Source organism: Periplaneta americana, chromosome 6 (genome assembly GCF_040183065.1).
Source record: "Periplaneta americana isolate PAMFEO1 chromosome 6, P.americana_PAMFEO1_priV1, whole genome shotgun sequence".
NCBI classification, from domain to species: domain Eukaryota; kingdom Metazoa; phylum Arthropoda; class Insecta; order Blattodea; family Blattidae; genus Periplaneta; species Periplaneta americana.
This window is the reverse complement of record NC_091122.1, coordinates 29,469,407-29,495,232: the sequence shown is the minus strand read 5'-3', so window position 1 is coordinate 29,495,232 and position 25,826 is coordinate 29,469,407. Positions and strand designations below refer to the sequence as shown.

General features: G+C 35.1%; 1 protein-coding gene across 3 annotated transcripts in view; it reads right to left on the bottom strand.

Annotated features, from left to right (window-relative positions):
* The window catches only part of Liprin-gamma (liprin protein kazrin), a 717,975-nt gene that overhangs the window by 214,554 nt on the left and 477,595 nt on the right, over positions 1-25,826 (bottom strand). For all 3 annotated transcript variants that reach the window (XM_069827796.1, XM_069827797.1, XM_069827798.1), the window contains exons 6-9: positions 12,737-13,000; positions 5,559-5,686; positions 4,154-4,330; positions 1,503-1,806 (exon numbers count right to left, since the gene is read on the bottom strand). In XM_069827796.1, the coding sequence (XP_069683897.1) occupies positions 1,503-1,806; positions 4,154-4,330; positions 5,559-5,686; positions 12,737-13,000 (873 nt within the window). The remainder of the gene's footprint in view (positions 1-1,502; positions 1,807-4,153; positions 4,331-5,558; positions 5,687-12,736; positions 13,001-25,826) is intronic.

Here is a 25,826-nt window from a genome sequence, read left to right as displayed (position 1 = left end):
TGGTGGCTAGACTTGACACGAAAAAAGGGAAATGTTCACAGCACTATCAAGGCTCAGCCAGCACGAGTTAATATGGTTTGAACACCGAGACATTTATCTCGATGTACAATATTAAGGGATTTTTTTTTTTTTTTAATTTTCAAAGCCGAAAAATAAGGAACACACTAATACGTAAATATGTAGCATATATGCAGTAGAATTTCTATTTCATAGGTTCCATTTTTTAGGTTATAGTTTTATATATTCTTGTTATTTTTTTAATTAAGATATTCCTCTACTTTTTATTCAGATTTATTGTCCTCCAAAAAATGTATATACTACCTAAAAATATCACCATAGTAGACGAGTATGTAACTTTGAACCTGAAACATGGTAACTGTCATAATAGATTGTGTTAGTAAAGAAGGTAGATGTATAATAAATGTAAAACCTATTCTGGTAGTTATATGTTAATACTGAGGCACATGTGACAAGTCTGCTAGAATTACGACCTCAGGTAAAAAATACATAGGCCTATATATTTATTCATTGTCCTTTCTTCCATTTTGAATTTGCAAATATTGAAACAAAGGTACAGTACAATATGTATCAGACCTAGTTCAGTAATAAAGAAAAATTAAATGAGCAAACATTAATTTGGAAAATGAGACAAAAAGAAAGTACGAGAAAGAAGGTTAGGTTAAGTTAGGTTAGGTTAGGTTAGGAAGAAAGAAAAGAAGAAAAGGAGATAAACAAAGGAAAAAAGAAGAGAGAAAGGAAGAAACTTCCAAGGAAGAATTGAAGGAAAAAGGGAACGAAATTGGAGGAAAAAAATATGGGTAGGATGACAGAATGGAAAGAAAAAAAAACAAAAACAAAGAAACACAAACGAAAACAAAAGCAAAGAAACACAAATTGGGGAAAAAACAGAAAAAAAGAAAGAAACAATTTGATGTAAATCTTAAACATTCTTACTCTCTATTAAATATGTTCTGCATTCTGTATTTTTCATCCAACATTACAGAAAAAGATTTTTTGAACTCTATGAACTGTTTGTGAAACAAACTGAATCTTTTAAGGTAAAATAGGCCTACCATTATAAAGAAAATATAATTTTAAAATAACGTGAAGATATAGCCTACTGATATAATCTTATTCATTTTAGAACACATAATGTTTTTTACAATCAGTGTTCTCTAAAGGTTTAACAAATAATAGACGATTATATTACTGGACTAATGATTTATGAGGCTGTGACAAAGAAATATATTGAATGACGAATTTAGTAAAGTGATGGAAATATGATGGAAGAGTTAATGTAAATAAGAAATGAACTAAATGAACGAAAGATTGAATTTACAGAATTAAGCATTAATGTTATGCCATAAATTAGATGTTGGAGAGTACCTTACTATGATTAAAACAAATAAAACAAACAGTAACAATTTATTCAATAAAATGGTTGAAATTAGTTCCCTAAATTTCTATTATACTTTAATCAGCAATAACGTGGGTCTGTTTACCATCGGTTGTGGAGTCAGAAAGATTCCCCCCACCAGATGTGGCGCCTCCTGACTCCCTGTCAGAGCTCCCCCGAACGCCTGAATCCGCACTGCAACTACCTCTGTCACCTGGTAGAAGACCCATGCTGTTGTAGCCTTGATGACCTGACAGAAGTCCTGGGTGTCCTGGGAGTCCACACGTGGGGGTCGTCAGTCCACAAGATGAGCCGTTGACCCGTGACACTGATATTGACATGGAAGCAAGACTTTCCTGGTCTGACAAACAGCCTCCTCCTCCACCTTGAGCTGCCAACTGTCGACGGGCCTATTTAAAAAGATTCGTTTCGTAAGACAGCATACACTTTACTACTATATGGTTTAAGTGTTTTGCAAAAATTCAGTTTGTTATCAAGTTATCAATGACAATTATATTCGCAGTTAACTTTTTGGATTAAAATAAGAAGAAAAATGTTAATTTTTCACAGTGCACACAAAAACTTTATTTTTTGTAACTTTATTGCAATAAATTCAATTAAATTTAAATTAAAGTAGGCTATGTGTGTGTAATTAATTTTTCCACAAATTTCTACATCACTCCTCATATTTTATAATCTAGATATATAAAATTATTGGTTTCTTTCTCAGTCCACTGTGGATCACGGACTATAACCACTGAACGGTGTAGAATGGAAAAAATATTGCAAGGCCTGCTACTATACGACGTTAAAAATAATGTACTATGTGTAATACAATATAATAGCATGCCATGGATAGAAATGCGACTCTGCTTTCAAAGTTTCTTGCATTATCTATATTGTGTTCATTTCTTTGCTTGTACTTTATTGTCGTACATGCTGGGCTTTCATTTCAAAACTTCCCGGTCTAAATGATTTATATCAATTAAATTAAATTTAAACAAAAAGCATGTTAATTTAGATACTGAGATGAAGTTCAAAACCAATGTTAATTGTATTTTAAGTTTAATCCCCTTATCAACCTTTGAAATTTCAAATAGCACCCTTATATTTACGATTCTTAAATTTGGAAGAGAATTCAATTGTTTATTATTCACTTGTTTTCACATATTTTGTTACTATCATTGCCTGGCAAGCTGAATTGTTGTTACTGTCAGTAGTTTCGAGGCTGAAAAACACAGATTATTTTCGGTAGTTTTCTCAATTTAATTAATAAAGATTATTCCTGTTTTCTCTTGAAGGGTATACACTATTTTAAATCATTACATCCAAATACAACTATTACATTAAGTGCTCAATAATCTTTGTAGTTTTATTCTCTTCAACTCTGATCAACAACAATTCAGGTTGCCAGGTGACGATAGAAAACAAAAGATGTGAGAACAAATGAATGAGATTTACAAACAATAGAATTATCTTTCAAATTTTAGTACCGGTATCATAATATAGGGGTGCAACGCTAATGGCTTCGTTGCCAAAGCCCGGGATTAGATAACAACAACATAATATAGGGGTGCCATTATTGTAGCCTATTATATTATTACATTTATTAAATAAAATAAAAAATTACTTGAGGCTGCCAAATCATATGTTGATGTCAGCAATTCATGTTTTCCTAGGTATGAATGATTTCACTTATTGCATTTATACGGTACTGGAAATAAGACTATATATGTAGGTCTGACATACAGGTTCTGTAAATGTATTTTATTATACTGCGTGTTCAGTTCAAAGTGTGTCATGGCTCACTGTATGCCGTCATGTGGCTAGCCGATGAACCTAGAGAATTCATCTTCCTACACTTCCGCAAAGGCGTATTACCTATGAGCCAGAGAAGTTGCCTAGCAAGTATGGCGTTCATTATGAAGATTATGTACTGATACATACGGTAACGCCGGTAGTGCAGGAATGTGAACTGTTTGGAAACACGTACTGAGGTGAGTTTTTTTCTTACTGTCGGGATATGGCGAGAGGGTTAAGACGATTACTTACATATTTGTTGACATTAACTTGGACGGTCAACATGGACACGGAGCATTTGATTTGTGTTGTGGAATGTTGCCGTACACAACTGATGATAACAAATACCCTGCGTATGACTTGTCCACGCAAAACAAAGTTCGAAAGAGGTTATGGTAGCACACAGACCGTACAGACCGCCATCTGTTGCTACGCGTTCAAGTTATACCGTACACGTTCTCAAGTTCAGATTGAACGCCTTGAATAATAGGCAACTTCTCTGATATAAAAGTTGAAACTCGCTTCAAACCGCTGACGCACAACAGTGACGTTATGACACACTTTGAAATGAACACCCAGTATATGTCTAAAATAGAGTTAAGAATGGTAATGTAATGACTTTATATCTTAAACAATAAGCAATCAATGTTACAATGCTACTAAATCCCTGGGAAGTTTTTCCCATACATCTTTATTTTTTGTGAAAATCTTTCTTTTTTTCCTAAAACAAATCTGGCAACCCTAGTCATATGTCACTCTGGCAAATGTTGGAGGGATGAAATTTGTAAATATTACGGAAGGAAAAGGGGACTGTACTACAAGTATCACTTCAATCACTGCTGTGAACAGAACTTGATTTTATGGAATAGTAAGACCACAATCTGTAATTGGACTGCTGAAGGTCCAAGAAGAAGCAGAAGAGACTGCGGACTATCATTACTGTGCAATGGCTCTCACCTCTTGCAACTGTTCCTGCAGCTGTTGCAGCTGCTGCTCTTTCATCTCCAGCTGTGCCGCTAGAGACAGACTTCTCTCAGCCTCGTCGCGAGCATGGCGCAGAAGACTCCATCTCTCACGTTCACGTTCTTCTCGTTCGGTCGATAGTTGCTGCATTGACGCATCTTGTTCCCGAATCTGAAAGCAGGTCTCTCGTCAGTAACAGGAATCTAAATACGAGTAAAGTCAGTCACTGAAAATTCTACAGCTATATTCCACAGAAGAACTACTTCACAGGAGGCACCATTTTTTCTTTGACATTCGTCGGTTAACCAGGTATTCTGGTTTTATCAGGACAATCCCGGTATTTAGTACTTTGTCCCAAAATTCCAAAAAGATTTTTCGGGGCGTGACAATTTCCCAGTTTCCTTGCACAGTTTCAAACATGTCCTGGTTTCCTTGCAATGATGAAAATGTTTTGAAAGCAATTTTGTTTTCCCGTGAAATGTAACGCAATTCGCTGAAAATATGTCGGCAGTTCTGTTTACCATTCATAGCAACTATCAGAGCATGGTCGACTTAATTTGAAACTACTGTACATCACAAGAGCAAAGCGGATGTTGTTTCTGATGTGTTGTACACAACGAGTTAGAAGAGAGATATAGAGTGACCATTGCGCCGTCAGACATGGAAAACAAGTAAAATTATACAGAATAAACTGCAAACATTTGTTAATAGATGTTCACGAAGAATTTTAAAAATTATATGGCCAGATATAATCACAAATATTATCTTAATAATAGTCTTTTTGTATCATCCTTTGTACACTGACCCCTAATAATCGATAGTGATCGATAATTTGATCGTGTAAGTGTGGCTTATTTAGTTATTACTATTGCCTATAGATAGCAATGATAACAAACAGTGTCGCCAATAGTACATAAATATATCAATATATCCGTATTATAGAATTCAAAATATCATCCTCATCTAACTATAATGTCATTGTCCTCATCTAATAATTGTAAAAAGCACTAGGTTTAACGGGAAACCACTGATACTGTCAATTATGAGAACAATTTATACTTAATCTACCCCACCATTTTCCCGTCCCAATAATAGTGTCATCTATAACCAAAGACGTTGTAGTTATATATCCGTCTATAACTAGCGGAACTATTTCAAAGTTTGTCAATTTTTTTATATCTTTGCTTCCGATATATTCCATAGTTACAAAGTTCGCTTACACGATCAGAAAAATTATACGTCAGATATTTTCGAATACTATTGAGCAGACGTGCAATATTGTATCGATTTATTAAATGTTGTTAATATTTTTCAATATCTGAAAGCTTCCACACCCTTTCTCCAGCTTAGCGCAGTATTAAAACATTCTGTAGCAACTCAGTGCGGTCTACTCTTTTACCTTGTCATAGTTTCTGATGAAGTCTCGGAGTTCCTTCTCCTTGTCGTCCAACGTTGCATACAATTCCTTCATCTGGTTCAGCAAGTCATACTTCTCTGCTTTCAGCCTCTTGCGATCTGCTTTCAATACTGAAACGAAATAGATACGATAAACGTTTATGAATATTTTCGAAGATTCTGATTAACTGTATTATCGACACTAAATTTGTATTGCCAATTGGTACGTCACCATGCTTAATGCAATGCACTTGTAAATTTCTAATGTAAAATAGAACATATTCTGTACTAAAGAAAATAAAAACTCAGCTGTGGCTGAGTGATATAGATGAATGGTATTCAAACGTTTTTGCTAGCGTACTTACAAAATACATTTTTCTTCATCTTCATACTCCAAACTACATTGCAATTATATAAGAAAGAACAAAAGATCATGATTGACGTTGGTGCAAAATATATTATTATTAGACTCTATTATTATTATTATTATTATTATTATTATTATTATTATTATTATTATTATTATTATTATACATGCAGTAGTTATTACTGCAATAATAGTAATGAATTATGTAATATGCTCTATTCTTCTTCTTCTTCTTCTTCTTCTTCTTCTTCTTCTTATTATTATTATTATTATTATTATTATTATTATTATTATTATTATTATTATTATTATACATACAGTAGTTATTAATGCAATAATAGTAATGAATTATGTAATATGCTATTGAAACAAGGAAAAACATGAGTTGACATTGTAAAAGAAAATATGTAAATTGTAATAATTATTATCTACAAGTATAGACTTTTTATGTTTCAACAGATAAACTTTTTTACATCAGTTCGTATCTTTGGTGGGTAGTAGACATAACTAAAGCCCTGTGAAGAAACTGCATGAATGAAATAGAGCAATAAAACCATCAAAGTAATTATGACTTTATTATTATTATTATTATTATTATTATTATTATTATTATTATTATTATTATTATTATTATTATTGGCCCTATTTTAAGTCTGCCTTAACTGTAATCCGCCGAGAATTGTTATATCTTGAAATATATACGCAATATTTAGAAATAAAATATATCTTCTTTAATTTTTCGCACAGAGGGAGAGAGAGAGAGGGGGGGGAAGCGAGGGAGGCAGGGAGAGAGGGGGGGAGAGATTAATTTTAAAATACAGTCAAGGCATTATCTCATGATTGCATTTCCTAAAGAGTGTTTGTTAATATTACAAGAAATCCACATAATTTAAGTGCGTATTTTAAATTTTTGACAAATGCCCTGTTCTAATACAGGTATGCATATTTTGAACTTCTTGACAAATGCCCTGTTCTAATACAGGTATGCATATTTTGAACTTCTTAACAAATGCCCTTTTCTAATACAGGTATGCATATTTTAACTTCTTGACAAATGCCCTGTTCTAATACAGATATGAATATTTTAACTTCTTGACAAATGCCCTGTTCTAATACTGGTGTGCATATTTTTACTTCTTGACAAATGCCTTGTTCTAATACAGTTATGCATATTTTTACTTCTTGACAAATGCCCTGTTCTAATACAGGTATGCATATTTTATCTTCTTGACAAATGCTCTGTTCTAATACAGGCATGCATATTTTAACTTCTTGACAAATGTCCTATTCCAACACAGGCATGAATATTTTAACTTCTTGACAAATGCTCTGTTCTAATACAGGTATGCATATTTTAACTTCTTGACAAATGCCCTGTTCTAATACAGGCATGCATATTTTAACTTCTTGACAAATGCTCTGTTCTAATACAGGTATGCATATTTTAACTTCTTGACAAATGCCCTGTTCTAATACAGGTATGCATATTTCAACTTCTTGACAAATGCCCTGTTCTAATACAGGCATGCATATTTTAACTTCTTGACAAATGCCCTGTTCTAATACAGGTATGCATATTTTAACTTCTTGACAAATGCCCTGTTCTAATACAGGCATGCATATTTTAACTTCTTGACAAATGCTCTGTTCTAATACAGGTATGCATATTTTAACTTCTTGACAAATGCCCTGTTCTAATACAGGTATGCATATTTCAACTTCTTGACAAATGCCCTGTTCTAATACAGGCATGCATATTTTAACTTCTTGACAAATGCCCTGTTCTAATACAGGCATGCATATTTTAACTTCTTGACAAATGCCCTGTTCTAGTACAGGTATGCATATTTTAACTTCTTGACAAATGCCCTGTTCTAGTACAGGTATGCATATTTTAACTTCTTGACAAATGCCCTGTTCTAATACAGGTATGCATATTTCAACTTCTTGACAAATGCCCTGTTCTAATACAGGCATGAATATTTTAACTTCTTGACAAATGCTCTGTTCTAATACAGGTATGCATATTTTAACTTCTTGACAAATGCCCTGTTCTAATACAGGCATGCATATTTTAACTTCTTGACAAATGCTCTGTTCTAATACAGGTATGCATATTTTAACTTCTTGACAAATGCCCTGTTCTAATACAGGTATGCATATTTCAACTTCTTGACAAATGCCCTGTTCTAATACAGGCATGCATATTTTAACTTCTTGACAAATGCCCTGTTCTAATACAGGTATGCATATTTTAACTTCTTGACAAATGCCCTGTTCTAATACAGGCATGCATATTTTAACTTCTTGACAAATGCTCTGTTCTAATACAGGTATGCATATTTTAACTTCTTGACAAATGCCCTGTTCTAATACAGGTATGCATATTTCAACTTCTTGACAAATGCCCTGTTCTAATACAGGCATGCATATTTTAACTTCTTGACAAATGCCCTGTTCTAATACAGGCATGCATATTTTAACTTCTTGACAAATGCCCTGTTCTAGTACAGGTATGCATATTTTAACTTCTTGACAAATGCCCTACACTAATTTCGGTATGCATACGACACTGCATTTTTAACCATACCTATGAATGGCAAATAGGCTAGCATTCATAGATAGTCCTAAGTCTACAACAATGGAAAGGAAAATGCAAGAATAATCGCCGCGCGCAATTGACCTATACCCAAAACTGACCGCCGCGCACAGTCGGGCGCTTTAAAAGGGCTGTACTGGAATTGGTTCCCAAATCTGTGAATTAGTTCCCAGTTCGTCCCAGAGCTATACTCGAGTTGGTTCCAGGTTGATTTCTCCTGTGTACTGCAATTGGTTCCCGCGCTAGATCAAGACAGAAAACATTTCCCTACCCATTTTATACAGACTTATGGCCGGTTTTACCAACCTTCGTTATCATTATAACGTCTCGTTAAATAATTTAATGACACGTTAGTCAGTTTTTATGTTTCACCAAGTATCATTATTGCTAACGCATCTTTAAATTCATCGTTAATTTATTAGGACCTATTCGTCGCGTTAAAACAGTAACGATGCGTTAAGAAGTCAACAACATGGCGGACGTAATTATTCGATGATGAAGTTCTTTATTTAGAACTTCAACATAACGACGAACTTATATGTTGTAATAACACTCGGAATAATCATTTTGAAGATTTTAGTGATAAAGAATTCCACGAAAGCTACACATTAAGGAAATAAGTAGTAAGAATGTTCTAGAAGAAACTGAATACCAGTATACTGTATAGGTTAGAATACGACAGAAATCACCCACTTAACGCCTCTTCAACAGATTCTTCTCGTTTTAAAATAATGTTGCGGGAAGTTTTGAAATAGTAATTGATGATATGAACGGGGTATCAAAAGCTGTATTGTCTAGATATGTGAATAAATTATCAGACGTACTACCAACATTACAATAGTCATTATTTCTATAGGCCTAATAAGCTTATAGCTAAATTTTATGTTGTCATAGACAACATAGATTGTGTACATGTTCCAATCGTATATCCTGGCAGTAATATAGCCAAAAGATTCTGCAATAGAAGATCCTATTTTTCCTTCAATATTCAAACAATTTCATAGGCCTATGTAACGCTCCGCATAGAAAAATTGTGGCTAAACTAGCGCTGAGGTAGTTTCCTTCGTACTTTGCTTATAGCCTACACCTTGCACATACGAATCTGTGACAGGTTATGTTTGATTAGTTTAATTTTTTGTTATGCCTTGCATATACGATCAACTGCATTAGCACAAAAAAATCCCTTATAAGTTCAACGATTTTCACTTCTACCTCAGAACTACCTCAGCGCTAGTTTATTGAAATTGTAATAGGTTAGAATACGACAGATAGGAATCACCCACTTAACGCCTCTCCAACAGATTCTTCTCGGTTTAAGATAATGTTACGGTCTACACGGATAGCACAACATTCCAAAGGAGGATGCCTTTTAAATGAAAAGGGTGCAAAGAGATTTTCTTTTAGGAGACAATGGATACCCCTTAAAATCCAATTTAATGACATCTCTCCTGAATCCTGCCACACAAGTATGGCAAAATTGTTACAGGGTACTAATAAATCTGCATGAAATACAGTGGAAAAGTAGTATGCAATTTATGGAAGAGGCGATTTCCCGTCCTAAATTTAGGCCTAGTATAACTGCTTAGAATGCTTTGTATATAATTAATTGTGGCATCAATTTTTAAGCTGTCGACCTTGTAGTCCGCTAAATTTTCTCAGATTTCCTTTAGAAGCTACAATTTAACTGCTCTATATTCCTATTATTTACATTTGGAAGCAGCTGTCTTTTTTTTTTAATTGCGGTATGACGACATACTGTATTTAGGAAGATGTTATTAAAATTACTGCCTCTTACCCGTTTGCCTATGATTGTTTCCTCATGCCAAACAAAGTCAGCCATGATCATACGTAACCAATGAAATTCGCGATTTCGAAGCCATGGTCGTATGAAAAACAAAATATGCAAGATACAAGTACAAAATCCCCTCGTTAGTAAACGCCTGTTAATTTTAAAGATACGAGGCTTGGTGAAATAGTCAACTTTTAAAGATTCCGTTAAAATTAAACGATCCATTTGTTGACAAGTCGTTTGTGCTGATTTAAAGAAGCTTGGTGAAACCGGCCATTAGGCTGTCAACTACTGTGTACAGTAACAGGTAGGTTAAAAATGTTTTGTGCTTGGCTGTTACGCTGCGTCGAATAACTTCACAATTTTATTTCTGTACTGTTAAAAATTTGAAACAAACGTGTCACAGGAATGCATATCTACTTACACTGCCATCAGAAAACTTTTCCATCCAATCTTTCACAAAAGTTTCCTTTTGTTGCATTTACTTTTACTCCTAAGCTTAATGTAAGTATCGCACTGAACCTCCTTCAGAGCATCTGCAAGTGCAAATATATTTGGGTGTGGAGAACAAAAGTGCGCATTAAGTTTACTGTGAAAAGATTCACAACAGTTGGTTGTTCGCTCTAAGGAAGACGTAAACTCAGCCCATATTGGAGGTGGATGCTCACTTGTTGGTGTAATATAAGTATGGAGGAGGTAATCAAAGAACTGGTCCAGTCGATCATCTATAGGTTTGAGAGCCATTAAGTCATTAACAAAACAATCTTCAACTTCTTGAGGAGCCAATAAAGGCAGTCCGAATATAGTTTTTAAGCTGACCAATTTCAGATTCCTTACTTTTAAATTCCGCACTCAACATGGGGAACCAATTCACGTTGACGATATTTGAACATGGGGAACCAACTTACGTTGTTGATATTTTGTTTGGGAATCAACTGCAGAACAGCGTTTAAAAGAGCTAGAAATTTATCTTGCGCGCAGTCGGGATCCTCCGAATGAATGTGCTTACATTTTTATTAGTGATGTAAAGTCCACATTACATAATCAAAATGAATAAAAGTTAGGCCTATTAAATTAACAAATTTAACATAATTATTAGTACATTGCTTCTAAATATTGTACATTTATTTATGTAACTAGCCGTACCCGTGCGCTCCGCTGCACCCGTTAGAAATAACTATAAAGTAGAATAACTCTTCTCGGGAACCCGAGAAGAGTTATTCTACATCAAACGCCGGGAACGCCTCAAGTCATACAAATATAAAGTAATTACATAATTAAAATAGGACATTTGATCCAGGGAACATTCGTGTTTGATAGAAGGATAAATCGTTTAATATGTTACTTGATTTAAATTGCATCCAAATAATTAAAATGCGATCACTTTGGTCCAGAGACACTCATTTGGTGCAATGACAATTCCTTTAACATGTTTCTTAATTTTTATTACATGCAACCATAGCTTAATGAAGATTGACATCATTTAGATTTAATGTGTATATTTTATTTTACTTGTTATAGGTTTCCATTGAATTATGGTAATAACTTAATTTTAACCCTCTTTTCTACGTATTCAGTAAATCGCGCTTGGCCCACTATGGTACTGAGCCCTTCAAATAACTTAAATTATATTATATAATATTACATATTATATTATATTATATTATATCATATTATATCAGAAGTTACTGTACTAACATTATAGCATTATGTCCATCTAGAGAAACTACACTTTCCAATGGTGAAATAATAATTAATTATACAAATCGGTTAATTTAGCTTCCGATATTACTTCATACAAACACAGAAACATTCTCTGTATGCTATCTTTCATAGCTTTCGATTGTTGCTGTCCAAGGCCCCTTATAGACGAAGTCATTTGTTTTTTAATTCATTACACGGCCTTAGATGGCAGTTATTTTAATTTTAAAACTCATTTATCTCATTAAATATCAGTCCTATCAAAAATTTTCAAGGAATAAAACTTATCAGAAATTATTTTTAAAGAAACGTTTGTTATGTAACATTTTTCACAAAAATCAATAATAAGCGAGATATTTCGATTTATTTAATTCAGGCCCCCTTATAACCCCCACCCCTTTAAATAATGTATTTTGAATGCCATATAGCCATATATTCCAATTTTAATCGAAATCCGTTCAGCCATTATCGCGTGAAAAGATAACAAACATACATACATACAGACAGACAGACAGACATACAGACAGACAGACAGACATACAGACAAAAATTTCAAAAAAGCGATTTTCAGTTTCAGGGTGGTTAATTATATATGTTAGGACCAATTATTTTTGGAAAATCGAAAATTACCAGAAAAATTTCGGCTACAGATTTATTATTAGTATAGATTTATTGATTTCAGTTGTTGAGATTTGGTAGTCGTCAAAAGCTGTTTCGGACCCTCACCTGCTAATGCCTCCTTCGCATGCTGCAGCTCTATCTCGAGGGCCTGTATCCTCAGCGGGTCGTCGAAGTCAACGACGGCGCTGGCCCCCTCCAGGTCGCTGATTCCTCCCCCCACGAGCTTCCTCAGCTGCTCCACCTCGCTCTGCAGCCTCTCGTTCTCCAGCCTCAGCCGCATCGTCACGGCTGGGTTATTGTCACAGTTGTTCCCACTCGACTTGTTCTTGGAGCGGGAAGTAGCCGTTGTAGGTGCAGTCTCAACCACACCTAGACAAAACAAAGGAGACTAATATTAGATCCACATTACGTTTTAAATTTCGCAGAACCAGCACCAGTTCAGTGTTAGAATTTGCTAAAATCAGAAATTAAATTTTTCATGCTTTGTATTATAATTTGTTCGGGTGTTTTTTAAATAAAATAATTATTTTTATACTCGACCATGCCGAAATGTAGTAATTATACACCTGGTAACAACCCTTTAATGGACCTCATTAAAGTACACATATTCATTAAAATTCAGGTGTTCCACCAATCAGAAAATACCATTGTAGCAATATGAAAGCGCAATTATCGATTATTCTCGGATATGCAATCGAAAGACAACTAGTTCTGTTACTATAATAATTAGCGTTAATTGTAAATAATATTCAAATAAATTCAATTTGTCATCTCGTTTTTCAATGTCTAATTCAATTTCAAGGTTATATCAAGATTAATGTATATTTTACTCTCTAGATTATATCAAGGTCAATGTCAAGGTCAATGTGCGCGTCTGCGCACATCTCACAATTTACGAGGTATTGCACAAGATCAATTCCGCTCCTCAGTCAGATAAGAATAACATGAATACTTATGAATAATCTTAAGTTAGAAATATGGTCGAGCATAAAAAGTCGTATGAAACTTGACTATAATGGTAATTAAGACGCTCGTATGAAAATTATGAAACTCGCTTGCGCTCGTTTCATAAACATACTTGCGTCTTAATTAGGCCTACTACCATTATGGGCTCGTTGCATAATGTACTATTATTTTGCTTTGATTCATGATAAATATTTATTATTATATTTTTGCAATAATAATTGTGGCCTAATAATAATAATAATAATAATAATAATAATAATAATAATAATAATAATAATAATAATAATCTGGGCAGATACCAGATGAGTGGACGGAATCAATAGTAGTACCAATTCACAAAAAAGAAAACCGCAAAGACTGCAATAATTACAGAGGCATCAGTCTTCTAAATTCAGGATACAAAATATATGCAAAAATAATTACAAACAGATTAAATACAATCACAGAGACATTAATTAGAGAAGAACAAAATGGATTTAGACAAAATCGATCCTGCATAGACGGCGTCTTCACACTAACACAAATTATTGAGAAACATAGAGAATTTAATATAACAACGTACTTGGCATTCATTGATTACCGTAAGGCATTCGATACAGTTGACATTACAAAACTTTGGGACGTTTTAGTTGAAATGGGAATACCCCAACATTTAATTTACACAATCATGAATATGTACAAAAACACAAAAATCAAATTAAAAGTAAATAACACTTGAAGCAAGGAAGCTGGAACAATAAATCCAGGAGTAAAGCAAGGCTGCCCAATTTCACCCACCTTGTTTAATATTTATATAAATAACATTACCAAAAATTGGGAAGACGAATTGCTCACAAATTTTATGATTGGCAACTTCCCACTTAACACATTACTTTACGCAGATGATCAGATAATCTTAGCAAATTCTGAAGGCAATTTACAAAGAGCAATACACACACTATACAAGATAGCAAAATATTATAATTTGGAAATCTCTATAAATAAAACCAGAATCATGGCCTTCCAAGGAAAGAACCATATAAGATCCAAAATTACAATCAATAATAATTGTATAGAACAAGTCAACACATTCAACTATCTTGCCTGCAATCTTTCTTATATAAACTCCAGGGACGTAGATATTAAACTTGCCAAATTTCAGCAACTGTTAAGGACAATCAAATCAACTCTATTAAAGAAAGTTCGACCAGAAACAATTTTGAAATTCTATAAAGTTATGGCAGTCCCGGTATTATTATGGATCAGAGACATGGTCATTAACGAAAGGACAACTTCGAAGAATACAAGCTGCTGAAATGCGATTGTTAAGACCTCTTGCAGGATATACTCTTTACGACCATAAAAGGAACGCTGACATCCGAACAGAATTGAATATCACCGCCATTACGGATACTATAGAATCTTACCGCAACAACTGGTATGAAAATATATTTAGAATGCCCAACAATAGGTTACCCAAGAGGCTATTGGACTATACACCTCATGGAAAACGAGGCATCGGAAGACCAAGGAAGATATGGAAAGACCAACTTTCTTCTGGAAGCGGAACAGGCCAGGAGGCCTAATCCAAGACTGTTATTCATGATGATGATTAATAATAATAATAATACTTACTTACTTACAAATGGCTTTTAAGGAACCCGAAGGTTCATTGCAGCCCTCACATAAGCCCGCCATCGATCCCTATCCTGTGCAAGATTAATCCAGTCTCTATCATCATATCCCACCTCCCTCAAATCTATTTTAATATTATCCTCCCATCTACGTCTCGGCCTCCCCAAAGGTCTTTTTCCCTCTGGTCTCCCAACTAACACTCTATATGCATTCCTGGATTCGCCCATACGTGCTACATGCCCTGCCCATCGCAAACGTCTGGATTTAATGTTCCTAATTATGTCAGGTGAAGAATACAATGCGTGCAATTCTGTGTTGTGTAACTTTCTCCATTCTCCTGTAACTTCATCCCTCTTAGCCCCAAATATTTTCCTAAGCACCTTATTCTCAAACACCCTTAACCTATGTTCCTCTCTCAAAGTGAGAGTCCGAGTTTCACAACCATAAAGAACAACCGGTAATATAACTGTTTTATAAATTCTAAGTTTCATATTTTTGACACCAGACTGGATGATAAAAGCTTCTCAACCGAATAATAACACGCATTTCCCATATTTATTCTGTGTTTAATTTCCTCCCGAGTGTCATTTATATATTTTCTTACTGTTGCTCCAAGATATTTGAATTTTTCCACCCCTTCGAAGGATAAATCTCCAATTTTTATATTTCCATTTCGTACAGTATTCTGGTCACGAGACATAATCATATACTTTCTCTTTTCGGGATTTACTTCCAAACCGATCGCTTTACTTGCTTCAAGTAAAATTTCTGTGTTTTCCCTAATCGTTTGTGGATTTTCTCCTAACAAATTTATGTCATTCTCATAGACAAGAAGCTGATGTAACCCGTTCAATTCCAAACCCTGCCTGTTATCCTGAACTTTCCTAATGGCATATTCTAAAGCGAAGTTAAAAAGTAAAGGTGATAGTGCATAATAATAATAATAATAATAATAATAATAATAATAATAATAATAATAATAATAATAATAATAATAATAATAATAACAACACATTAGCAAGAAAGAATAAGATAGTTGGTGTAGAATATTACATCTTCCGAAATTGAAATTACTTTTTTCCAAAATTGAGGTTGAAAAGGTATATAAACAAAGATACAGACACCAAGAAAAAAATGGGAAAACTTCTTGTGAGTGAATTGGCTGCCATGTTCCGGATGATGATTGCGATTATGTAGCTAAGTAATTCCAACTGAACTAAAAAAAACTAAACAATGGACAAATTTGTAGTTGTGGCAGTTTCCGTGTCTGCAGTGTGGGAGCTGGTTAGCACGCTCCCCTCCCCTCCGCAACTCGCATGAGGTGAGGCCTGATTACGCGCCCAGATTTGGTTTCAGATTAACGAGAGAACTCCGAGGAGACTTGCGAGCTATTCCAAATTATTAAAGTGGCTCCTTTCTTTTTCCAGATGATTGATTGCCGGTAAATTACCGCTTTCCCACTCCCCGCAATCCCCACGGCTATTAATGCGTCCTTACGAATGTACGTGGAAGAGGGGCATTTCCTGGGCTTACCTCGAAAGATGCAGGCGACAAGTGTTCGTACTCCGTAATATCTCCATGATTTGTAACTGCTTCCTACAGACTCTACAATATATAGCAATATTAATAGGGTTATCTATGAATATTCTCCGTCTCTTGTGCAGTCAAATACAGAACTTTGTTACCACTGTAATCAACTTTAAGGTTCCCGGTTCTCTCTGTCACAGAATGAACAGTATTAAAGTTTACTTGGTCTTACATCGTTGGGGCGAAGGGACGAAGGGAAAAAGAAATGAGGAAAGGAGTGAGAAGAAGTAGGAAAACAAGGAGAAGAGCAAATAAAAGCAGAAGAAGACTGAAGAGAAACAGAAAGAATGGGAGTGAAGGGAAGAAGTTGGAGAATTATAGAGAGTGAAGAGAAGCAGGGAATTGAGAGTTAAGGGAAGAAGTCGGGGAAACGAGGAGAGTGAAGAGAAGCAGGAAAATGAGAGTAAAGAGAAGAAGTCAGGAAATCATAGAGAGTGAAGAGAAGTAGGAAAATGAGACTAAAAAGAAGAAGTCGGGGAAACGAGGAAAGTGAAGAGAAGCAGAAAAATGAGAGTAAAAGAAGAAGTCAGGAAAACATTGATAATGAAGGGAAGCAGGGAAATGAGAGTAAAGGGAAGAAGTCAGGAAAACATAGGGAACATAGGGAAAATGAGACTAGAGAGAAGAAGTCGGGGAAACGAGGAAAGTGAAGAGAAGCAGGAAAATGAGAGTAAAGAGAAGAAGTCAGGAAAACATAGAGAATGAAGAGAAGCAGGGAAATGAGAGTCAAGAGACGAAATCGGGGAAACGAGGAAAGTAAACAGAAACAGGAAAATGAGAGCAAAGAGAAGAAGTCAGGAAATCATAGAGTGAAGAGAAGCAGGAAAATTATACTCGGGGAAACGAGGGAAGTAAAGAGAAGCAGGAAAATGAGAGTAAAGATAAAAGGTCAGGAAAACATAGAGAATGAAGAGAAGCAGGGAATTGAGAGTTAAGGGAGGAAGTCGGGGAAACGAGGAAAGTGAAGAGAAGCAGGAAAATGAGAGTAAAGAGAAGAAGTCAGGAAAACATAGAGAATGAAGAGAAGCAGGGAAATGAGAGTCAAGAGACGAAATGGGGGAAATGAGGAAAGTAAAGAGAAACAGGAAAATGAGAGTAAAGAGAAGAAGTCAGGAAATCATAGAGTGAAGAGAAGCAGGAAAATGATACTCGGGGAAACGAGGGAAGTGAAGAGAAGCAGGAAAATGAGAGTAAAGGGAAGAAGTCGGGGAAACGAGGAGAGTGAAGAGAAGCAGGAAAATGAGAGTAAAGATAAGAAGTCAGGAAAACATAGAGAATGAAGAGAAGCAGGGAAATGAGAGTAAAGGGAAGAAGTCGGGGAAACGAGGAGAGTGAAGAGAAACAGGAAAATGAGAGTAAAGATAAGAAGTCAGGAAAACATAGAGAATGAAGAGAAGCAGGGAAATGAGAGTAAAGGGAAGAAGTCGGGGAAACGAGGAGAGTGAAGAGAAGCAGGAAAATGAGAGTAAAGAGAAGAAGTCAGGAAATCATAGAGAGTGAAGAGAAGTAGGAAAATGAGACTAAAAAGAAGAAGTCGGGGAAACGAGGAAAGTGAAGAGAAGCAGAAAAATGAGAGTAAAAGAAGAAGTCAGGAAAACATTGATAATGAAGGGAAGCAGGGAAATGAGAGTAAAGGGAACAAGTCGGGGAAACGAGGAGAGTGAAGAGAAGCAGGAAAATGAGAGTAAAGAGAAGAAGTCAGGAAACCATAGAGAGTGAAGAGAAGCAGGGAAATGAGAGTAAAGGGAAGAAGTCGGGGAAACGAGGAGAGTGAAGAGAAGCAGGAAAATGAGAGTAAAGAGAAGAAGTCAGGAAATCATAGAGAGTGAAGAGAAGCAGGGAAATGAGAGTAAAGGGAAGAAGTCGGGGAAAGGAGGAGAGTGAAGAGAAACAGGAAAATGAGAGTGAAGAGAAGAAGTCAGGAAAATACAGACGGTGAAGAGAAAAAGTCAGGAAAATATAGAGAGTGAAGAGAAGCAGGAAAATGAGAGTCAAGGGAAGAAGTCGAGGAAACGGGGAAAGTGAAGAGAAGCAGGAAAATGAGAGTGAAGAGAAGAAGTCAGGAAAATACAGACGGTGAAGAGAAAAAGTCAGGAAAATATAGAGAGTGAAGAGAAGCAGGAAAATGAGAGTCAAGGGAAGAAGTCGAGGAAACGGGGAAAGTGAAGAGAAGCAGGAAAATGAGAGTGAAGAGAAGAAGTCAGGAAAATATAGACAGTGAAGAGAAAAAGTCAGGAAAACATAGAGACTGAAGAGAAGCAGGAAAATTAGAGTCAAGGGAAGAAGTCGAGGAAACGAGGAAAGTGAAGAGAAGCAGGAAAATGAGAGTGAAGAGGAGAAGTCAGGAAAGTATAGAGTGAAGAGAAGAAGTCAGGAAAACATAGAGAGTGAAGAGAAGCAGGAAAATGAGAGTAAAGAGAAGAAGTCAGGAAAATATAGGGAGTGAAGAGAAGAAGTCAGGAAAACATAGAGAGTAAAGAGAAGTAGGAAAATGAGAGTAAAGAGAAGAAGTCAGGAAAATATAGTGTGTGAAGAGAAGAAGTCAGGAAAGCATAGAGAGTGAACAGAAGCAGGAAAATGAGAGTCAAGGGAAGAAGTCAGGAAAACATAGAGTGAAGAGAAGCAGGAAAATGAGAGTAAAGAGAAGAAGTCGGGGAAACGAGGAGAGTGAAGAGAAGCAAGAAAATTAGAGTCTATAAAAGAGGTCAGGAAAGCGCATAAAGTGGAGAGAAGCAGAATGATGAGAAATGAGAGTGAAGAGCAAAAGTTAGAAAACAAGGAGAAGAGTGAATAGAAGCAGAAAGAGGATAATGTTAAAGAGGAAAATGAGAGTGATCGAATGAATTAAGGGTAACAAGGAGGAGACTGAAGAGAAGAAGTCAATGAAACAAAGAGGACAGCAAAGAGAAGGAGAAAGAGGTAAGTGAAGAGAATAGGTCAGGAAAGCAAGGAGGACAGTAAAGAGGAGGTTGAAGAGAAGTTAAGAAAACCAGGAAAAAGAGAGGAATTAAATAAATGAGCGTGAGGAGCAGAAAGTTGGGAGGAGAAACAGGAAGTAAGTATTAAAGAAGGGAATGAGTAGAATGAGATCGAGTGAAGAGGAGAAGATAGGTGGGCTGAAGGGGACAAATATAAAGGAAAATAAGGAGTAGAATTAAAGAAATGTTGAAGAGAAATAGTAAGGAAAGACAGAAAGAGGAATAGGGTAAAGAAGAGAAAAAAGGAAATAGTGTAAGGAGGGGAAACTGAGAAATATGAGAATATGCAGACAGTTAAAGAGTAAAATAAGAAGAAAAGCAGAATCAAAGAAAATGACTAATAGGTAAAAAAAAGAAGTAAGAGTGAAGTGGAGAAGCTGAGAAATAGTGAAGAGAAAAACATAAAAAGGAGATAGACTGAAGAGTTGAAGGAGAAGAAGAAAAGGAGGGGAAACAGTGAAGAGGTGAAATAGGAAGAGGAGAAGAATGAATAGGAAAAGCAAGGGAAAAAAGAAGATGAAGTAGAAATAGATGAGTGAGATGTAGATAAAAGGCAACGAAGAGAAGAAGAGGAAAAATGGAGAGAAGCAGTAAATGAGAATGACGAAATACACTGAGCATAAAATAAAACAGTTGAGTGAAAAAGAGACGAACAGAATTGAGGGGATGAGGCAGAAGCAGGGCTTTAATCGTGCTTGTGGCAGTGTGTGTACTTTTCAGCATAGTTAATTAGGGTCTTGTATGAAACAAACTCTTGTATAAACAGCATGCGTACGTTTTAAACCATATATTCGAATTGCTCTATACACACGACAAAGGAAGAGGGTAGGTGCTCGAATATATGCAGGTAATAGACCTAATAACAAGAATCGTGGGGCTCTACAGTACATGAGGAGAGTTTTTCCCCTCTCTAATAAAGGATCACGAGCAACGAATAAAAAAATTCGTTAAGGACCGAAACTTTCCAATTTAGGAAACAACCAAGCTGCAGACTTATCGGATTCAGTATTCTTGCTTTTATTCTATGGAGTTTTTCAAAAGCTTAACGTATTACATTAGAGGAGTTACGTACCGCATAATTTTTAATTCACAAAATTGTAAAGCCTACATTAAAACATACTTTATGTGTAGGTTTTTTCAGTTGCGTGTTTCAATTTATTTCAGTCATTATACACATACAATAGTAACATCTCTCTTCACATAATATAATGAAAGATATCCTACTCTTTAGCATAGAGTAGGCCTACATAAATTATAATTATAGTAGGAAAAATTTCTGGCTGGTTATATTATGATTAAAAGATGGGAGTTTCATGACAATCAACAATGCATAATCTGAAAGGACAAATGAAAATCGTAGATGATTAAAATGGACATTAGGCCTACAAATCAACAGCGGGCATAATGTGTTCTTTGGTATGATAAATTTGAGTGTTAAAAGAGTTCAAAGGGAATTTCGACGTGAGTAATGTACTTAAATACGATTCCATAATGTTGTGGTATCGAAACAGGTTGTGCGTTAAAAAACATGTAGGAGGTCGCAGGCGAAACCCAGTACGAGAAGTAACTATCTCTTGGCTTGGTCCCCAAACTCCCCAGATCTAACCCCTCCTGACTTCGACAATCAACAATGCATAATCTGAAAGGACAAATGAAAATCGTAGATGATTAAAATGGCTACTACAAATCAACAGCGGCCATAATGTGTTCTTTGGTATTTAATGAAAATCGTAGATGATTAAAATGACTATTACAAATCAACAGTGGACATAACGTGTTCTTTGGTATGCTAAATTTGAGTGTTAAAAGAGATCAAAGGGAATCTCGACGTGAATATGGTGTGCGTAATGTACCTAAATATGATTCCATAATGTTGTGGTATCAAACATTTGTAGAAACAGGCTGTGCGTTAAAAAACATGTAGGAGGTCACAGGCGAAACCCAGTACGAGAAGCAGCTATCTCTTGGCTTGGTCACCAGACTCCCCAGATCTAACCCCTCCTGATTTCTTCATGTGGGGTTTTATTAAAGACATTGTCTATTCACAGAAACCCAGAAACATTGATGATCTGAGAGTAAAAATTACTCAAGTTTTTCAACAAATCACCCCTCTTATGTTACAACGGACATGGGCTGAATTGCATCACCGTTATGAGTTGTGCAGGGTGGCAATGGGGGTCATGTTGAGCTCTGAGGAATCTCCCATCTTCGAGTGTTGTGTGCACAAAGTTTCAACAAATAAAGTTCAGTAATAAATGTTTTACGGTGTTTTTGTTTTATCCATACCCAAACGGATCACCATGTACAGTAGTTTTTGGTGTCATTGTAAAGTTAATCAAGACCTGGAGCACAATATGTCACAAGACCCAATGTAACGTTCATTTTTAGCATGTTTATGCTTATTGTGTCACTAAACTTCTTCACAGCTTTCCTCGAAACTACTGCTCTTACAGCCACAGAAAATGCGTATTGTCTCGAGAATAGTTCATTTGCAGACTAATGTTTACTGAAATTTGGTTTCTTTTATTAATTTGTACTTTTCATCTTTAAATTATTGGCAATCACGTTTGAGTCACTCTGTATACAAATTGTGATTTCTACCATGCAGTGCTGAAAAGAAATAATACGAAGTCTAATTCTTTAATCGTATTGTATTAATTATTTGGTAAACACAATCTTTAAAAAAAGGACTAATAGTTACTCTTTTTACAAGAGATTTCAGCTTGTTTCGTCTCACAGATATTTCCTCCTAATTAAGAGAATTTCAATAAGCTCCGTTTGCTATTGATTATGAAGTCATTGAAACTTATGAAGTTTCCTCTTATTCAATAACTAGCCGTACCCGTGCGCTCCTCTGCACCCGTTACAAATAAATATAAAGTAATTACATAATTAAAATGGGACGTTTGATCCAGGGAACATTCGTGATTGATAGAAGGATAAATCGTTTAATATGTTAGTTAATTTAAATTGCATCCAAATAATTAAAATGCAATCATTTTGGCCCAGAGACACTCATTTGGTGCAATGACAATTCCTTTAACATGTTTCTTAATTTTTATTACATGCAGCCATAGATTAATGAAGATTGACATCATTTAGATTTAATGTGTATATTTTATTTTACTTGTTATAAGTTTGCATTGAATTATGGTAATAATTTAATTTTAACCCTTGTTTTCTACGTATTCAGTAAATGGCGCTTGTCCCACTATGGTTCTAAACCCTTCAAATAACTTAAATTATATAATATAATATTACATATTATATTATATTTTATTATATATTATATTATATCAGAAGTTACTGTAATAATATTATAGCATTATGTCCATCTAGAGAAACTACACTTTCCAATGGTGAAATAATAATTAATTATACAAATCGGTTAATTTAACTTCCGATATTACTTCATACAAACACAGAAACATTCTCTGTAGGCTATCTTTCATAGCTTTCGATTGCTGCTGTCCAAGGCCCCTTATAGACGAAGTCATTTGTTTTTTAATTCATTACACGGCCTTAGATGGCAGTTATTTTGATTTTAAAACTCATTTATCTCATTAAATATCAGTCCTATCAAAATTTTTCAAGGAATAGAACTTATAGAAAATTATTTCTAAAGAAACTTTTGTTATGTAACATTTTTCACAAAAATCAATAATAAGCGAGATATTTCGATTTATTTAATTCAGGCCCCCTTATAACCCCCCTTTTAAATAATGTATTTTGAATGACATATAGCCTAAAATCTAAGTTACAACGAACTTAATTTATATCCCAATTTTCATCGAAATCCGTCCAGCCATTATCGCGTGAAAAGGTAACAAACATACAGACAGACAGACAGACAGACATACAAACAAAAATTTCAAAAAAGCGATTTTCGGTTTCAGGGTGGTTAATTATATATGTTAGGACCAATTATTTTTGGAAAATCGATAATTACCAGAAAAATTTCGGCTATAGATTTATTATTAGTATAGATTGGAGAGCTAAAGCAGGGAGATGCACTATCACCTTTACTTTTTAACTTCGCGCTTGAATATGCCATTAGGAAAGTTCAGGATAACAGGCAGGGTTTGGAATTGAACGGGTTACATCAGCTTCTTGTCTATGCAGATGACGTGAATATGTTAGGAGAAAATACACAAACGATTAGGGAAAACACGGAAATTTTACTTGAAGCAAGTAGAGCGATCGGTTTGGAAGTAAATCCCGAAAAGACAAAGTATATGATTATGTCTCGTGACCAGAATACTGTACGAAATGGAAATATAAAAATTGGAGATTTATCCTTCGAAGAGGTGGAAAAATTCAAATATCTTGGAGCAACAGTAACAAATATAAATGACACTCGGGAGGAAATTAAACGCAAAATAAATATGGGAAATGCGTGTTATTATTCGGTTGAGAAGCTCTTATCATCCAGTCTTCTGTCCAAAAATCTGAAAGTTAGAATTTATAAAACAGTTATATTACCGGTTGTGTATGGTTGTGAAACTTGGACTCTCACTCTGAGAGAGGAACATAGGTTCAGGGTGTTTGAGAATAAGGTGCTTAGGAAAATATTTGGGGCTAAGCGGGATGAAGTTACAGGAGAATGGAGAAAGTTACACAACACAGAACTGCACGCATTGTATTCTTCACCTGACATAATTAGGAACATTAAATCCAGACGTTTGAGATGGGCAGGGCATGTAGCACGTATGGGCGAATCCAGAAATGCATATAGAGTGTTAGTTGGGAGACCGGGGGGAAAAAGACCTTTAGGGAGGCCGAGACGTAGATGGGAAGATAATATTAAAATGGATTTGAGGGAGGTGGGATATGATTATAGAGACTGGATTAATCTTGCACAGGATAGGGACCGTTGGCGGGCTTATGTGAGGGCGGCAATGAACCTTCGGGTTCCTTAAAAGCCATTTGTAAGTAAGTAAGTATAGATTGCAGAGCAATACGTTAGTTTCTTTTAATCTCCACTCTGTTTCAGTTTCAAGCATCACAAGGGTAATACTGTAAAAGTTATTGGGCACTCACGTTTGGACGTATTTCCTCCTCCGTTTTTGGTAAAGATTTTCGTAACCAGGAAGCAAAATGTGTTGTAGGACAGTACTCTTATTGAACACGGCGTGCAGGATGGAGCGCGATGACAGAGAACTGAATAACCCACGAATCAATCATCAATATTCGGCTCAACTGACAGTGCCTGTGGAAATATTTACTGAACAGATGAGAGACAGAGAAAACTAGTGCGAAGCGCATTCACAGCCGCTGCTCTGTTCACGGCGAGCTGCGAGGACAGGGCTTTGCTTTCACACAGATTCTTTGTGAAAGAGTTGCCGAATAAAATATGCCCAGAATGAAACAGCGAAATGGTAACGTTCACCGGATTTTTTGTGTAAAAAGCAAATACTGAATTGTGAATAAAACCACGTACAATAATTACTAAAACAGACCGTGTACGATAAACATGAAATTAAGACGGCAAGTCAGACAAAGTTCAAATCGCGACATACTTGACTGCATCGATCACTTTAATAACAAGCTGAATTCGCTGGTTGTCGCTATTTATTTATTTGTTTATTTACTTACTTGATTATTTACTTACTTATTTAGTTATTTATTTACTTACTTGTTTACTTATTTATTTATATATTTGTTTACTTGTTTATTTACTTATTTACTTACTTATTTACTCACCTGTTTACTTGTTTACTTACTTATTTACTTATTTGTTTCCCTGTTTATTTACTTACTTATTTACTTGTTTACTTACTTCCTTATTTACTTGTTTATTACTTCCTTATTTACTTGTTTACTTATTTACTTATTTATTTACTTATTTACCTATTTGTTTACTTATTGACTTATTTAGTTACTTATTTACTTACTTATTTATTTACTTACTTATTTACTTATTTATTTACTTACTTATTTACTTATTTATTTACTTATTTATTTGTTTATTTACTTGTTTATCTACTTACTTAATTACTTACTTGTTTATTTACTTACTTATTTAGTTACTTACTTACTTATTTATTTAC